The 18,656-nt window shown below is 36.9% G+C and overlaps 1 protein-coding gene and 1 pseudogene across 1 annotated transcript; one reads left to right on the top strand and one right to left on the bottom strand.

Moving 5' to 3' along the window:
- Positions 1-1,981: 1,981 nt before the first annotated feature.
- Positions 1,982-2,662, bottom strand: LOC107799174 (elongation factor 1-alpha-like). The gene has a single exon (XM_016622261.2). The coding sequence runs from the start codon at positions 2,645-2,647 to the stop codon at positions 1,997-1,999; it is 651 nt and encodes a 216-aa protein (XP_016477747.2). The 5' UTR covers positions 2,648-2,662; the 3' UTR covers positions 1,982-1,996.
- A 1,480-nt stretch (positions 2,663-4,142) lies between these two features.
- Positions 4,143-17,595, top strand: LOC142166013 (uncharacterized; annotated as a pseudogene).
- Positions 17,596-18,656: the final 1,061 nt, after the last annotated feature.

Here is an 18,656-nt window from a genome sequence, read left to right as displayed (position 1 = left end):
GGCTCATCTCATTTATTTTAAAAGGACAATCCTAAAGTGACTACATTTTATTAAGTTTGTCTCTAAAATAAAATCTCCAAATTAATTACATGCTTAAAAAGACGTGACTTATTAGTTATTGGTCTAAGACAAATGCAAATGGGAAATTGTAATCGAGCTTGTACAAAGGGAGATTATTTAGTTCCTTATTCTATTAGTTAATAACACTAAAGTTGAGATTATGAATAGAACGCGAGATTGACACCCGGTAATATCAAAACAAACCAACTATTCTTTGATTAATTTAAACTAACATTATTAGATGACTTGAACTATTGGAATTGACTATGTGTAAGACAAAGCCATTTTTCTTTTCTTACTCTTTTTATGACTTGTCGAAGAAATGCATCAATGCTTAAAAACCGACAGTAGGCTAACTTCAATCACTAACATTCGAGAATATTAGTTCACTAACATTATTCACATGTTTGTAGAAATAGATTCAACAGTCCAGTTTATGCATTCGGCAGGCATTTGCACGATATTAATGAATGAGATATCCTAATATACAAATCAGTAGAAAAACTAGATCAAACTTAAAGCTTCAAATCTTCATGTATATTCATGCTTATGTTTTCGGCTTACAAATTACCAAGGTTACAGCTGTGTACCTGGAAATGGCAATACAAGAAGATGTAAGAGCAGTCAGCAACAGTAATAACACGGCAAGACAACAACAACCCAACAACAACAATTCAAACCAGATTCGAGGCCCGGGAAAATTTGAAGAAAACCAAACAAGCTCAATAGAACAAACCCAAAAGTTTGTAAAAGACTAAACAACAACAACCAACATCACCACAAACAGGCTCAACCACACGTGTATTAAACCCAAAACTAAACTCGTAGACTACTTTGTTTTTGTTTTCTCTTTTTAAAACTCTCCAACACTCTCTTAAGATTTTCAGAATGTCTTTCTTCTCCAAAACTCTCTCTAAAAAAAATCCCCCCTAAAATTAATCCTAAGTGACTCTATTTATAACCCAAAGCAGGTATGGGCAACATATTTTAATCAATCCCTTTTTCATCTTTTCATACCATTATGTTTTGTTCCCCACACTTGCATGCCTTGTTCCCCACTATATTAAACAAGTGTATTATTTCCCACTACCACATGTCTTGTCCCCCACTATATTAAACAATGCATTATTGCTCATTACCACATGTCTTGTTCTCCACCATGTATTAAATAATGTATTATTTTAATATATTAGCGCTTAGTGGACCGAGCACTCAAATTAATCATTTTTTAAAACTTAAAATCCCGAAAATGCCTCTGAAAATACTGAAATTACCACTCTACCCCATCAGCTATACCCAATTCATCTAATCAATTTCCAACTAATAATCAAATTCTGCATAATATACTTTCCAAACAAACTCCTAATCGACAACGTTCATGAATTAACAACAACGTTAGATTTATATCCGAACAAACTTAACGGAACAAACGAGTAGATTTCAATCACTAACTTGAGCATCAATCGAACTCAAAACATTAGGCAAGTCGTCCAAAACGCACACACACACAATTTTAACGAATATGCAGTAGGAATATCATGCGAAAATGTTCAAAAATGAAACCACATATTAAAACGAAACCTAAGAAAAAACAGCAAAAATCCGTGAATGGACTATGGCTGACCTTTATGCTAACGATCCGACGTCGAACAATGCTGAACTTCCGATGAAACACAACTTCGTTCGCAACACTATTTCGATGCTTGACTAACAGACCCGGACTCGAACGGAACCTCGACGTACTGCCTCGACGTTTGACTGAGCATGACCTCGAACTAACCTCAGCTTAAAACTGTTTTTTGTGTGTGTGCAAGTGGTTTTTGGTGGACTGGTTGGTGTTGTGACTGACTGGGGATGGAGTTGGGGTGAGCAGCTGTGGCTGGGAGATGGAGATGTTGTTTAGGACGATGGGTTAGGCAGCAGAGTGGAAGCACGCTCACGTTCTGTCGATGGGTCGCTTGACACCAAGAGTGAAAGCAAGAAATGCGTGCTCACGGGTCTGACCATCCTTGGAAATACCAGCTTCAAAACCACCAGTGGTGGAGTCAATAATAAGAATAGCACGATCAGCCTGGGAAGTACCAGTGATCATGTTCTTGATAAAGTCCCTGTGTCCGGGGGCATCAATCACGGTGCAATAGTATTTGGTGGTCTCAAACTTCCACAAGGCAATATCAATGGTGATACCACGCTCACGTTCAGCCTTAAGCTTGTCAAGCACCCAGGCATACTTGAATGACCTCTTGTTCATCTCAGCAGCTTCTTTCTCGCACCTCTCAATAACACGCATGTCAATACCACCAAGCTTGTAGATCAAGTGACCAGTGGTGGACGACTTTCCAGAGTCAACGTGGCCAATGACCACAATGACTAAAAGACTTTGAGAAAGGGAAATTAAGCTCTGATAGGTCCCTCGCGGCGCAGCAGAAGAGAATCGCAGGCAAAGTGATGAAGAGGAGGGCAGCCATGGGCATGTGAGCTGGAGATGTTGCTGCTCGACGGAAAAGAAGGAGAGGGCAGCTGCTCGACTAAAGAGTGGTCGACGGGCAGCTGATGACGCTGACGAAGAAGAAGAAGAAGCGGCCATGGCGTTCGTCGCTTGGTTGTTCCGACGAAGATGAAGGAAGCAGCCATGGGAGTTTGGGGTGAAAGGGTCGTTTGGAGAAGGAGATGAGAGGGGGCGGGCAGCTCATTTTTAGGGTTTTGGGGTTGGGAAATGAAAAAATGAAAATGAAAGAAGGGGAGTGTTTGTTTGGGTTATGGGGTGGACCGGGTCGGGCTGACCCAGTAGGGGTTTGGTTAAGGGGTTATTTGGTTTGGGCCTGGGGTTTAAAATTGAAGAAAAGGCCCAATCCGATTTTCTTCTTCTTTTCTTGCTTCTTTTTTCTTCTTTTATTTTTTCTTAAACTAAAAACTAAACTCTAAAAATCCTTAATTATCCTATAGAACTAAATTGATTTATAAAAGTTCTAATTAACTCTTAATAACAATTAACACACAATTAAATAGCAATTACAATAAAATCACACAATTGGGACATTAAATGCTAAAAATGCAACGTACATTATTTTTATGATTTTTTGTTCTTGTAAAACAAACTTAATTCCCCCTAATTGTAAAATTAAATCCTAAATGCAAATGCGACATATTTTTGTAGTTTTTATTAATTTTACAAATAAACATGCATGGGCAAATACAAATAATTATCCAAAAATGCCACGAAAATTCTCAAAATTGCACACAAAGGAAAATTATTTTATTTTGAATTTTTGGGAGTAATTCTCACATAGGGCAAAAATCACGTGCTTACAGCTGCCCCACTTTGTCCAAAAACATGAAGAGTTTTCGTAACACCCCAATCCCCAGCTGAAAAGAAATAAAATGAGAGGGTCTTATTGGTGAAAACCTTCACAGGCACCATAAGGCGACGAAAATTGAGAGAAATAAAATGAGAGAGTCTTATTGGTAAAAACCTTCACAGGCACCATAAGGCGACGGAAATTGAGAGAAATAAAGCGAGAGAGTCTTATTGGTGAAAACCTTCACAGGCACCATAAGGCGACGAGAGTTGAGAGAAACGAGAGAGTCTTATTAGTGAAAACCCCTCGAAGGGCACTATAAGGCGACAAGGAATTAAATGGGGACAAACGAGATAAGCTTGATGGAAAGGATCCGTCGAGACATCAAGCAGAATAAAGATGTTGTTCAACAAAAAGAAGATGGGTTGCGGGACCTTGGAAATACAAAGTAGGGATATCAGAAAGATTGATGGATGTAAACAGACTGGGTTGATTAATCCAAAAATGCACGACATGACCATTGGGATCGGTTATACCATTCAGATAAGTTATTTTCTCTTCAAACAATTGTTCAGAAAGAATTTTCTTTTTATCTTTGGAAGTCATCATCTTTCAAATTTTCTAGTTAAAGATTTTTTATAGTAGTTGTTTTTAAGAAGGATTTTCAAAGCCAACTACCAGTTGCCAACATGGTGCAAGATAAATGGGGATAAGATAGGCTGAAGATAATGTGACGGGATAAGAAAGACGTCATTATAAGACCAAATGATGGATTACTCTAAGATGTCGTGGAAAGTATGGAGTAAAAGTGGAAAACAACGGTTGAGAAGTGGGCGAATACAGAAGCATCAAGAAGGTCAAAAGTTATCGGCCAAGTTTCAAGATGGTCGAACAAAGCAGAGCATGGAAAAGAGCGAAAGGGAAAACCATACCCAGCAGGAACGTCCCCCACATTTTAAACTAACAAATTTTCTTTGATTTGAAGTAGGGACATCAAACGTTATTGATGACGGAAAGACATGCCACAAGAAAGATTGTCAAACTGGGGCAGAAAATTTTCTTTCATTTCGAAAATATTCTGGAAATCTAACACAAGTTTTGAGGGAAGCGATATCCACAGCAGTTTTCGAAAAAAGGCAATACAAGTTTTAAAGAAAGCAATTTCGGGAGGAAGATAACACAAGTCTTAAGGGAAGTAGTTCCAGAGGAAGGAAAATACGAGCTTTAAGGGAATTAGTCTTGGAAGGAGGAGAATAACATATTTTTGAATGAAACACCGGTGTTATCGCCAATAGTCTCAGAGGAATGAAACACCAGTTTTGAAGGAAGCAGTTCTGAAAGAAGATAATTCAAGTTAGAAGGAAAATGGTTCAAGAGGCAGGGAGGAACAACGACAATAGAACACATTTTTAAGTTGTTGAAGTCAGGAACCCGCCTGGAGAATGGAGGTGTTGTATCTTTAAGTTGTAGTTGAAGTCAGGAGCCCGCCTGGAGAACGGAGGTGTTATATTTTAAGAAGTTGTTGAAGTCAGGAGCCCGCCTGGAGAATGGAGGTGTTATATTTTTAAGTTGTGTTAGAAGTCAGGAGCCCGCCTGGAGAATGGAGGTGTTATATTTTTAAGTTGTGTTGGAAGTCAGGGGCTCGCCTGGAGAATGGATGTGTTATATTTTTAAGTTGTGTTGGAAGTCAGGAGCCCGCCTGGAGAATGGAGGTGTTATATTTTTAAGTTGTGTTAGAAGTTAGGAGCCCGCCTGGAGAATGGAGGTTGTTATCATTTCAAGTTGTAGACGAAGTCAGGAGCCCGCCTGGAAAATGGAGGTATTATCTTTTTAAGTCGTAGTAAAGGTCAGAAGCCCGCCCGGAGAACGGATGGTTACAACAAAAATCCCCAGCATAAATTAAAGTCCAAAAGTCGGAAGGAAGGCAACACTAGTCAGAAGAAGGCAGTTTAAGCTTCGAAGGAAAAATAATGCGAAGCTCACAAAAAGGAAATAAGAAGTTCAAGTTCGGCAATCAAGAGAGAATACAAGTCAAGTCAGAAGTAAAGAAACATCGGAGGAAACACAAGGCAACAAGACAGTGAGGCAACAAGGCAACAACAGTCACATGACCAAGTTTGAGAATTAATCTTTGTAATTCATAGACTATAGTTTAGTTTAACTTCTTGTTCTCTTTTAGCATGGTGTAATAAGGAAGTCAGTAAGTAGCGGCAGCAGCATCAATAGTAGTAACAACAAAACCACAGTTCCATGGAAGTCCCAGCTACCGAAACTTCCCGAACTACATTGACCTAATTCCCTTTTAGCCAGGGATATGTAGGAAACCTTTGAAGTAGAGGTTCGGTCAAATCTTTCAAAAAATGCTTCACACGGAGTAGCCGAACGGGCAAAAATCGCTCGTATCCGCTCACTTTATCTTTGCACGGAAACTCTTCGTGTTTCCGGACAAAGAGGGGCAGCTGTGAGCACGTGATTTTTGCCCTACGAGAACTACTCCCAAAAATTCAAAATAAAATGGTTTTGTGTTGTTTGTGATTTATTTGTATTTTGTCTGTGCATGTTTATTTCTACTTTAGTTAAGAAAAATACAAAAATATGTGTTGCATGTGCATTTAGGATTTAATTTTACAATTAGGAATTAGTTAAACAATATTTGGATTTGCGAGAATGAAAATCACAAAAATATGTACTTTGTATTTTTTGGCGTTTAATGTCGAATTGTGTGAGTTTATTGTCAATTGGTATTTAATTATATGTGGTAAATATTATTAAGGGTTAATTAGTATTTCCTAAGTTAATTTTGGTTTTACAATTTAATTTATAACTTTTGGTAATTAGGAATTAAAAAAGAAAATAAAAGAAAAGGAAGAAATGAAAGAAAGAGTTGATAAACTCGGACCAGGCCAATTTTTCTATAGGCCCAAACAATATGTCCACAGGCCCAGTCCGAATACCCCTTTTACCAGGTCCAACCGACCTGGCAATACGACGTCCAAACGACGTCGTATCTGTCACGTCCAATCTCAACCGTCCACCACAATCCACCAACGATCCAGATCAACTCCTCCGTCACCCGACCCGTTCCCATCCAAGACCGATCCGGTCTCAAGGGTAAACGAAGCGACGTCGTTTATGTTTATGAATGGATCCAAGCCATTGATCTCATCAGATCGAACGGCCTGGATTCATCCCACCCTTTCATATATATACTTCAAACCATACCCCACCCCCCAAACCAAACCCCCCTCGCCCCATCGTCTCTCTCAGACCCTTCAGACACGACCACCCCCAAACCCTAGCCACCCTCGTTCCCTTCACCTGAAAACCCGGCGGCGCCGGCTCCGATGACCATGAAATTCACACCCCTGAACCTTCTAACCACCCTCAACACAAATCCCTACCCTTTTAACCTCGAATCATCCCGGTTTGTTTCGAATCTTCAATCGAAGATTCGAGCAAAACCCTAAACCTACCCAACCAGTCCCAAGTTCACACCCCAACTCCACCTGACCTCCCTCATCCCCAAACCACCCCTACTTTGGCTCGAATCTTGCTAGAACTGGTCGAATTTTAAATCGATTGAAGAACCCTAGAAGCACCAAACCTAGAGTCAGTCAGAGGGGAAAAAGAAATTGGGGTTTTAATCGACTTTAGTTGAGTGTTCTCAGTCGAGAACACTCGATTAAAGTTCGTTTTTACCTCAAAAGGTTCAAGTCGAAGGTCAAACTGATTGGAGTTCGGTCTATAGATTTTGAGGTATTTCATTTCCATCTCTTTTTCATTTTTTTTTGTTGTTTGTTGTTTATCTGTTTAAAGTTTCATTGTAGTCCGGTTTTGTCAATGATTTTCCTCCTCCTCTCTTCGGACCTTTTTCTTGGTCCAAATTTTCTGTTGTTGATTATATGTTATAATTGTTTAATCAATAAGTTTCGTCGATTAGTCCGGTAGGTTTGAGTGTTAGTTTAACACGATAGTAGTTTAATTTTGGTTTTAATTTCATAGTTCATTCCAGTCTATTTCCTCTCCTGCTTCGTTTATGTTCTAAATTTTGTGTTGAAATGAGCCTGTTGGTATATTTGAACTTAGAATTGAGTCTGTTGGTATATTCAGTTCATCACATTGAACTGAATTTATTGGTCATTTGTTATCCTGAATCTGTCAATCCCCTTAAAGCTCTTCTGGTTGTTTCTTCTTTTGTATTCTAATTTAATTAAGCGTATGCTCGTCTAGTTGATTTCAGTTCATTTGTTTCTGAGCTAAATATGATTGGTTCCCCAATATAGTTAGTTCAATATGTGCTGCCCTGAACCCTTAGTCTTCATTTTTGATGCCATTTGATTTAATATCTTGAATTACTAACTGATTTGAATTGGTTATAGCTATTGTAGTTTGTTGGTTAATTAGGATTCAGCTTAGTTAGTTGGTAGGTTTGAATAGGTTAGAGCTGAAAGGTTTAATACAGATTAAAAGGGATTGGGTAGGACAGTAATTTCAGGGACTTTAGGAGGGTATTTTGGGATTTAAAAGGTTTGAAAATGGTTTAGGTTGAATGGTCTGACAGTAGGGTACTAAAGTACCATTAAACTAATGAATTGTTTAGTAATAGTGGGTAACAAGGCTTACTGGCATGGGAAGTTGATTAAACAAGTTAATTCACCCATAACCTTTGATTAAAACAAAAGAACAAGACATATTATGGTAGTGGGGGTTCAGGGAGTGTGGGCAGGATGTTTTCTGATTAGTTTAAGTGTTTCAAGGCAGATAAGGGCTGTAGTTTTGGTATAAATAGGGGTCTGGAAAGAGTTAAAAGGGAGGGGGGCGCTTTTGAAATTAGACTCAAAGGTGACACAAAAAGAATATCAGGAAATATAGAAAAAAAAAGAAATTAGTCCTCTTAGGTTCTGAATTTGATCCTTCTTTAATCAGTAAAAAATAGTATTGCAAGCTTGAAGTAAAGTGCCTGACTTTCAATTGTTGGGGTGTAGTTTCCAGCTTCAAGTCTGTTTACTGGAGTGTTTGAGGTTCACTGGTTGGTTTTCTGTTTGAGTTTGAGGTCCAATTAGTTGCCCGGAGTTATTTGTTGTTGATGTTTGGTTTCAAAACTGGTTATGAGTTGTGGTCAAGTGTTTTTCTGATTTGAAAACTGGGTTTGGAGTTGTTTCTGAATTCCAATTTGCTGTCTGCTGGTGTTATTTGCTGCTGTTGTTGTTTACTGTGTTGTACTGCTGTTGACTTCCTCTTTATTCTTCGGTTCACTGCAATCCAGGTACACAACTAAGCTCAATTTGATGTAGCCTTGAGATGTAAACATGAAATGGAAGTGCTCGGGCCCTTAATTATTTGTTGTTGTATCTGTAGCTCAGTAGATATAGATGATAAGTAGTTGTATAGTCCAATTTAATCTATAACTCAATGAAATGTAGACTATGAAGTTTGTACCTAATTAGGACTGTTTAAACTGTTAATTCGTGTTCATTAGTTGTAGACTTAGTATAGTTTAGTATTGATTTCAGTTAACATTGAGTTAAAAATCGAATATCAGTATTGTTTGGACCTACAATTAATTCAGAAGTCAACATGTGGTGCTTATTCCGATTTCAGGTTAAACGCGCTTTTAAAACAGCCCAACATGCTAGTTATTGATGTCCTTTCCTTTGTTCGTTAAGCTCACTACTTCGACGTAGGAACAAGTAATTGCATGTTAATTGTTAATATCAATAGTTTGCTTGAATTTGAATCAGTTAACTTATTCATGAATGTTAGCAGAATCAAATAACCAAGTCGTGTAGTTCAAAACTCGATCCAGCATATGGATTGGGTTCTTTGGACCTAATGTTGAAATGGCATTTGGTCTACTAATTTTCAATTGATAGACTATAGGATTTTCTAATAATAACTAATGAGGGCCCCCTTTTATTTATTTCTTTGGAGACAAATAAATAGAATAATAATAGTTATTTTAGGATTAGCCTTTAAAGAATAAATGAGGTGAGCCTCGCCAAATAAAACGCATAAGTTGCGGGGCCCTCAGTAAATATTACATTAAAATACTTTATATTTCGGGACGGACCATCTAATGAATTTCACGGCTTTCCTCAAAATAATAACGCGCTAGTCACTTTAGGCGCGCTTTTAATAAATTACTTTCTTAAACTCGGGTGCACATTTATGTTACCCAAATCCAAATCTCAACGGAGTCGAAATGTGTCAATAACCGCAGGTGCATTGATGTGACGTGGTTCGAAATTCACGACGTTGCAATTCTCTCTTAAAATAACAACAATAAAAGCGGGAAAGAGTTAAAATTTGCACACAGGTTCAACATGTATAAAAATCAGATAAATAAGGTCGAATATGACAGTTGAGCGACCGTGCTAGAACCACGGAACTCGGGAATGCCTAACACCTTCTCCCGGATTAACAGAATTCCTTATCCAGATTTCTAGTTCGCGGACTATAATACAGAGTCATTTCTTTTCCTCGATTCGGGATTCAACCGGTGACTTGGGACACCATAAATCTCCCAAGTGGCGACTCTGAATTTAATAAACAAATCCTGTTTCGATTGTCCTTTAAATGGAAAATCTCCTCTACGCCCTTACTGGCGCAGGTAAAAAGGAGGTGTGATAGTGATGTATTGACATTCATAGCTTCTTTGCTTTCAAACTTGGGTACGAACTTGCCCCACTTCCTGACTTCTTGTTTGTCATTCAACTTGCGAGGTTCATAGATGGGTAGCCTTTCATTTCCAGTGGAGGCCATGCTCAATTCCATGTCATGGGCACGAGTTGCAAGTTCTTCAAATATGCTAGGCTTGATACCTTGCAAGATGTAGAATAATCCCCAATGCATGACTTAGATGCACATCTCTATGCTCGAAGCTTCACTAAGCCTGTCTTTGCAGTTGAGGCTTGAATTCCTCCATCGATTGATAAAATCGATAATTGGTTCCCCCTTTTGTTGACAAGTATTTGTAAGTTCCATCATACTCACAGTACGTCTCGTACTATAAAAGCGAATGAGGAACTCTTGCTCTAGTTGATCCCAACTGTCGATAGATCCAGCCTCGAGGTCCATGTACCAGTTAAAAGCATTTCCTTTTAGCAAGCGGACAAACTGCTTGATGAGATAATCTCCATAAATCTCAGCATTGTTGCACGTCTCCACGAAGTGCGCAATATGTTGCTTTGGGTTACATTTACCATCAAACTGTTGGAACTTCGGAGGTTGATAGACAGCAGGCATCTTCAACATATCGACCCTTGCAGTGTATGGCTTTGCATATATAAGGGAGTATTTGGCAGCAACTTTATATTTGTTCTTAATGGTTCCTTCGATGAACTCCTTCAGTTGATCGATTGGAATCATCCCTTCAGATGAGACAGGGATAGCCTTAGTGGATGTTGCTTGTCTTGGGGGAGAGTCACTCTCTAGAACTTCTGGGAGCTTTCCGGGTGCATGGGTAGATTCTTCTTCCATCAAGATTCCCACCCTGTCTGTTAGCTTGTCAATTCTAGCCTCTTGATTTTGCATGCATTTGGTCAAGCAAGTGATTGCTTCCGTCATGTTTGCCAACTTCTCCTCCATAGATGAAGTGTTTGTCAACATGGCTTGCATGATTATCGTGGATGACGGAGAGTAGCATGGATTTTCACACAGATTGATCCTTGACTGGCTCACGCTATGTGGTGTAAGTGGGGAGGATCCATCGCTTGAAGCATCATCATCTTCCTTCACAGTAGAGTGCTTGGAGCCGGAGAGGTCAAGCAGAGCAAGAGTTTTCTTGATCTTTTTAGCAACATCGCTCCCTCCTTCAGATGCGTTTGTAGAAGATCTTGCTCCTTTTGAGGATGAATATTCGAAAACAGGGGTTGATGCGGACGACACTTGGGGTGTTTGTTGTCCTAAAGAGCTTGCTTTGCTCCTCGTAACTGGTCTGAAGCTTCCAAAGATGACATCGAGGATGCTTTCCACATCAGCATAGAACCTGGAGTTAGCAGCCTTGGTGGATGTTGATCTGGAGTTGATTTTCTTCGAAGCCATTTCAATGTTCTTGAACTTTGGTGATTGAAAAGTTGAGATGAGAGGTAGAGATTGTCCCACTGGACGTGCCAGAATTTGTAGACAATAAATTTGGTTCGAGAAAATAAAATCAAGGCCGAAAAATATGCAACAATCGTAGTATTTTATTTCGAATATTTGAGTATTACAATCTCTATGAATCCTCTGATTCTACTTTTCTAGTATAAATTCAAGAGCCTTTGAGCTTGATCTTGAATTGTAATTGTTTCCACAAATTATGATCTTATTTTTGAGCTTGATTGCTTGAACTTGATCTTGATTCGTTCTTGAGCTTGATTTGTTCTTTTTGAACTTGACTGCTTGAAGCTTGAAACTTGTAGATAAATTTGCGGCGTTTGATCCACGAGCTCTCTCTTGCTTCTTGTTATAACTTCTGGCCTCTTTTCTGAGTTATGAAAACCCCTATTTATAGTTGTGGAAGGGAAGAGTTGTGATAAGAACAAGCTCTTTCCGACCAATCAAATTGAAGTGTTACATGGCTGCATTTGATTGGCCAGAACATGTCACTTGCACACGTGGCGCGATTTCATTGGCCTTTTAGCGTGACTGGACATGCCTTGTCATTTTGACACGTGGCATGGTCCTATTGGCCCTTCCGCTTGACTTGGCGCGCCACGTCATTTGACCCGTGGCACCAAACTGGGCCTCTAGGAAGATGACATCTTGGGCTTAATGAAGTGGGCTCATCACTTTAGCCCAATTAAATGGGCTAGCCCAATGGATTAAGACTTATTTATTTAATCCATATATATTGGACTTATATAACTAATTCAATTATATTAGCCCAATAATATTTATTTGGACCAATATATCTTGAATTTAAAATATAGTCCAAAGTATTTTATGGATTTAATTCCAATGAAATTTATATGCCTACAAATAGTACTATTAATTACGTCCCAGCTTGTAATTAATTAACATGATTAGCAGAAAATGACTACATAGCAAAGCATCTTTTCGGCTAGCCATTAATATATTAGTGTGTATATAATAGTTGATCCCATAATCTCTTGAATTAGTAAAAGTGATGTCCCTTCAATGCATGTCAATAAAGTTGCAGAAAACTTTGCTGCTAGAAAATTGCAACACTTAATGCAAATAAAAGTATCTATGCTAAATATTGCCCTATTATCTTTTGAGAGTCACACCCACTTCTCGGCTCAAATTGTGCTTGTATTTAGTTAAATTTTTTAAAAATTTCAGATTTATATTAAGTCTAAACCCCATTCTCCCCAAGGATTAGCAGGTGCAGGTATCAAGGATTGGTAAATGTCGACCCACGAATACTAGATTGCGATCGTCCATGGCATTAGGATGAAATACACAATCCTGAAGTAAATACAAATAAGAGTTACGATGTTTCCTCTTATATTGAAACAGGACATGGTTGAAAAAGCATACTCTCGCTGCTCAATTTCTTTTACGTGTGCTTCATGGTTGCATCTACGAGATCAAATTTATGGAAATAAATGTAATTTATTGTTATAATCTTGATGTAATTCCTCCCTCAAAAATGTTACTCCACTCATTTCAATTTATGTGATATTATTAGTTTATTAGTATGTTACAAAAAGAATGATATATTTTTATATTTGAAATAATTTATTTTATACTTCTAATTTTAACCTTAATGAGTTTTTATAGTCATATAAATGTTATGACATGTTTTTAGCCATAAGTTTCAACAATCATCCTTTCTTTTCTTTTTTTTTTTAAAATTTCGTACCGAATCAGACTACAACCAGGGAGAATACGTAGTATTTCACACTATCTATGGCTATTTGCAATAGGATTCTAAGTTGTAAGTTTTGGTGCTTCCTTGTAAGAAAAGCTTCAAACGTTTTCAATTTCCACTTTTCATTGTATAGACGTTACAAGATATTGATGGATCTGACGCAGCCATAATCTCTCAAGGTCCAACTTTTTTGGTGTCACTTCAATAATAATTTAGCAGGACTTCAACAATATAAAGAATATATCTAAATAATTGAGTTATGAGTTAGTAATACCTGAAATGGTACTTCCACTTGTAACTTTTTGCTAAGCCCACTCCAAGCTAAAAAGTAGGGAAAAGCAGAGATATGAATAGAAAAAGATACTTGTTGGAAGTATGCAGAGTCTGCATTAAACCAGGTCAAACCTCGATCCCACAAATATAGACTAATGTCAGATGTTTCAAAAGGCCAAGAACAAGAGGAACAAGATGGTGCTTCACAAAAGTTGCTGAGTCTCCATTGGTCTTAGCGACAAAATCGGGTTGCACAGAAGTTATAGAAGAGATACTGAAACATATACTCAACCTCTAGAGTATGTTGACAGTGAAGGTCGTAACATTTTGCACATGGCAATCAAGTATCGGCAGATGCAGATGTCGACATATATAGTTGAGAACGTGGGAATGCCAAAGAGGAAGCTCAAAGAAAAATCACCCATCATGGAAATTCCATACTGCACATGGTTGGTGTAAAAGATATATGACAGTGAAATTGCAGATATGAGAAGCCCTACGCTACTATTGCAAGAGAATTTGCTTTTGTTTGAGCTAAATTGGATACTTGATCCCTCCTCATATTTGTTTGCTCTAATCTATATCTATATCTATATTTATATTATATTAAAAGCATGAACCTCTAAAGTTAAAAGTTGAATTACTAAAATACCCTTCTTATTTACCTAAATATTTTACTTCTAAAAATATTTAGGAATAACATATTAGTAATACCGTTTAGATAGGAAAGAACCGATTTGACTTAAGTGGCGTTTGTAAAAAGTTGTGTTTGTTCTTATTAGCAACTAAGTTTTCTTTTAAGAATAGTTTCAACCGTTGGCTTTCTAAAAGTCTTGTTCAAAAGATGCCTTGAAGGAAAAAAAACTTGCCTAAATGTTTGTCTCTTGCTGTCAAAGTATAGAAAGAAAATAATGCAATTACTAGCTTTTTCCCGAATTTTTTTTTATGACAACTTTGCCAATTCGCCATTCTTGTCAAATCACTTTATCAATTCTTCTATCCACTTCTTATTATTTGCTTTGAGTTTTTTTTTATGAAGAAACTATGATCCCATTTGGCCATGAATTTTTTTTCATTTTTTTCCGAAAAAATTTCATTTTTTTACGAAATCAGTATTGAATTTTGGTGTTTTCCGAAAATTTGAAAAGCTCCAAAAGGCTGTTTTTCAAATTTTTTACTCAAATCACTCACATAAATTCAAAAACAACCCAAAAGTATATTCATGTCCAAACACAACTCTAATTTTCAAATACCATTTTCATTTGAAAAAAAAAATCATTTTTTCCGGAATTTTATTCTATTGCGTGAGCAAATACTATGCTGAAGATTGCTTCCTTCAAACACCTTGCTCACATACATTCCTTCATACTTTTATTATATAAAACTTTCTAGCATGATTACTCATGAAGGGATGCAATCTTTCATAGTATTAGTTACTAACTTTCAAAATAGTTTCTAACTCTTTTTTTTCTTATTCTGTTCTCAATTGTGGCAGCCTTTTCAAAACAGAGAAACTATTGGTTGACTTTTAAAAATGAGAACAAGCCTTGATGATCAGATGAAAAGTTGATCACGCATTATAGAGCCATACAGTTCTTTGGTGAAGGTAAGCATACAAAATTATATCCTCTTGCCATTGATTTGGGTTTGAAATAACTCATGTGCTTCTACAGTAGTGACAGTACATTAGATTATAATAATATTTTATATATGTGTTCCTCTACATATATAATGTGAGACCTCCATATATAAAGGTAAATTTATAGTTTTTATCAGATATATAACATGGAACCTTATGAAAAACACTTCTCTTTGTCATTCGTTGCTACAAACCTCTTTGTTCTTCGACATAACAAAGGTGCATCCTTTCCTATCCTATGAACAACCCTTCCATACGTGACAATTAATAGGATTAAGGGTTGTTCGTGTCATATGACAGTGCATCTCATTATCAGTGTGGACGTTGCATTTTACTAATCATAAAAGGTTGTCATACATGACTGGAGAATGCACATTTTCTTTTATTTATTAACTAATTAATGTGGTCGGATGTTCTAATTCCTTTATGTTTTACAATGACGATAAATAAAGTATATGGTTAAACAATCTCATTCCTTTTAGCAGAAGCTCTCTTCTCATTTATATAGAGATGTCATGATTATCTCTATTACTTATTATATTACTATAGGACGTATGAACAACATAAAGAATACATAAGAAACATAACTTTTATTTTTTGAATTTTTTTTCAAGAATCAATAAAATTTCACATTAAATTCAGAATTCTGTAACAATTGGTTGCTAAGAGGTTACCTTCTTTGAAATTTAAGCAATATATATTTTCCAGCATATATGTGTCAAAATACTAATGAATACACATAAAATATACTATAAAAATAAAAGAATAACCTATGCTATTTTGCTTTACCTTCATTAACAATGAAGTTCATAAAATAAAAAATCTTTTCCTGTCATCCAACTATATAGGTACTCCTTACTGATTTTAGTTAATTTACTTCATACACCAACTAAACTCTAATAAGGGATATCAATATTGACAACTAGAGTCTTGATGATGACCAAGCAATTGAAAAGGATAAAAGGAATATACACCAAGAATATCAGTCTATAAAAAAGGTTAAAATAGCACGGTCTAGCCAGTTTTCGGACTGGTCATTCAAAAATAGCCAGCGTTTGCCAAGTTAATAAGAAATAGCCACTATTTTGCTGCAACAGAGACCGGTCCAGCATAATATACTGGAGTTCGATGCACCTGTGTATAAACTTACAACATATTATGCTGGACCGGTATACTTTGCTGGCTCCAGTATAATATATTGGAGACTGGAGCACCGGTGCTCCAAACTCCAGTATATTATGCTGGACCGGTATACTATACTGGAACTCCAGTATATTATGCTGAAGTATTTTTCCGGATTTTGACCAGTGATTTTGTTCAGATTTATCTTTACATAAAAAGTGGCTAAATTTCGATTATTTTTGAAACTGTGGCTATTTTTGAATGACCACTTGTAAATCTGACTATTTTCGAATTTCCTCCATAAAAAAGTGTGCTTCATACATGTTTTTTGCTTCATGAAATTTAAATAGTATTAAATTACACGTATCTTATTAAATTTTGATTTCAATTTTCGTAGGTTCAGACGATATCGAAAAACATCTTTACCTCGACGAAATAAGTCACCAGATATAACGATCCACATTGAAGTTGAACATTCAGATAATCTTCTACTTTATTCATCATGTATAATTATTATTTTGAAGCTTTATTTTAATAACATTGATATTATTTTACAAAATTATGTATTACATGGCTCGATAAATACACGTGCAGCACACGTATGGAGAAACTAGTATCATGTTGAATTGTGTGAATTATCTTATTTAAAAGTTTAAACAGTTAGAGTAAAAACACTTGTTTCTTTCTTATATCTTAGTGTGGTCTATGGCTAAGTAGATTTTCTGTCCCTGCAGCGTGTGAAAAACGTCTGCTCAGTTGATCTTTTCGAAATTATTGACGAAGAAGGCAAGACGGCAACAGCAGCAATTATCACTAAAGCAAATGCTACACTGGCTTCTGCTGCAGCCTATACTATTCCAGGGGAGCTAATCAGAACACTGGTTATCCCGTTGTCTTATCAGCCTTTTTTTTGTGATTTTCACCATAGGGGATGTGATTTCAATCACCTTTGCTTTGACCTCAATGATCACATTTCTCTCAATTCTTACCTCCTCATTTCTCTTGCATGAATTCAGGCGGTCGCTTCCTCAGAAATTAATTCTAGTGAGTTACCTTCTTGATTATTTCTGTGTGAATGATGACGTTATCGTTCGCATCGACTATAATCTTGATGATTCACTACAAGGGAAGGTGGACAAAAGTTGCTTTATCTTCCACGGCATTTCTGCCTGTGTCCATTTTTGCAGTGTCATACTTTCCTCTGTATGTGTCACTATGGAAAAACTTTAGCTTTCGTTATTAAAATTAGCCAGGGCTATTGAATAGGTGCAATTTTATCATAGTAAGGCCCTTGCATTAGTTACCCTGTGACAAGCTTTTCCAGTCTCAATGAGCCTGAGTATACTAGATATGGCATTTCCACATCCTCTTATAAGAATATATGATAGCTGTTCTATTTGAAAGGTAAGGGGAACTTTGGTCCTTGCAATTGTCTTTGTACCTTTAAAATGCATCCCACTAGGAGGTAAGGGTGTGGATACTCATTGAATATATGTTGTTTTTAACTGTCCAAGTGCTCATCCTGTATGATTGCAGCACATGTCAAAGTTGAGCATCAAGTTTGTTATCTATGCTAAACTTACTTTAATTTGGCTTTTATGGAACTTATTATGCTTTCTATAGTGAGCTGTTTTTTCTGTTTCCTTGTTTACGTATTACGATCTGCAACATTCCAGGTTCATAATTTCCGAGAAATGAACTGAAAAGGAAAAGGCAAGAGAAAAGTATATACATACTTGTGGAACGAATTGATAGGCTGCGATTATCAGGCAAAGTGAACGAAGAAACTTTTGTCAATTAGGGAAAGTGAATGTGGTTTCGTTAAGTACCAGATTGCTTCATGAAAGTTAAATAATATCGGGGCGAGAACAATAATAGCGTACCTATCAACACAGTGGAAGAATTGTTGAACTCACCACCGAAACAATTGACTCAAGTCGAACTTTGAATCACCAGGAAACAAAGCTTAATTCACAAACTAAAAGCCTTCCTTTCTATGTTTGGGATTTTTGTTGGGAGAAGAAGAGAAAGGTTTTAGCACGCATTTTTTTTATCTTCTGTAGAACAGATATATAGAAGAGGAATAGGAAAAACCAACAATAAAAAACACCACTCCACGTTCTCACGTCTCTCAAAATAACGTGCGGTGGCTTTAGGAGTAATAAAACCTACGTTTGTAACCTTCTTAAGTTTTATCTCCTTTAAAACGGGTCGGGTCAGTCCACATGAGCGACCCATAACCCAAACCTTATATCCAACATCTCCCACTTCGCACAGGTGGACTAGATCGAACTAGTAACTACCATGAAAACAACATACATAATTCATACCGGTAAATAGTTCGTGCGACCTATGAGCATTAAAAGCCATAATATTCTTAATCCCTTTAAGGTTGTTTAATAGCTCTATGTAGTAATCCAATCACATGCGGAAAGGATTTACTACT

The sequence above is a fragment of the Nicotiana tabacum genome, chromosome 11 (assembly GCF_000715075.1).
Source record: "Nicotiana tabacum cultivar K326 chromosome 11, ASM71507v2, whole genome shotgun sequence".
NCBI classification, from domain to species: domain Eukaryota; kingdom Viridiplantae; phylum Streptophyta; class Magnoliopsida; order Solanales; family Solanaceae; genus Nicotiana; species Nicotiana tabacum.
This window is presented reverse-complemented; position numbering and strand designations above follow the sequence as displayed.

Bases quoted from the DNA above. Each gene is read 5' to 3' on its own strand.
- LOC107799174 (XM_016622261.2), bottom strand. From the start codon at position 2,647: ATGGCCGCTTCTTCTTCTTCTTCGTCAGCGTCATCAGCTGCCCGTCGA.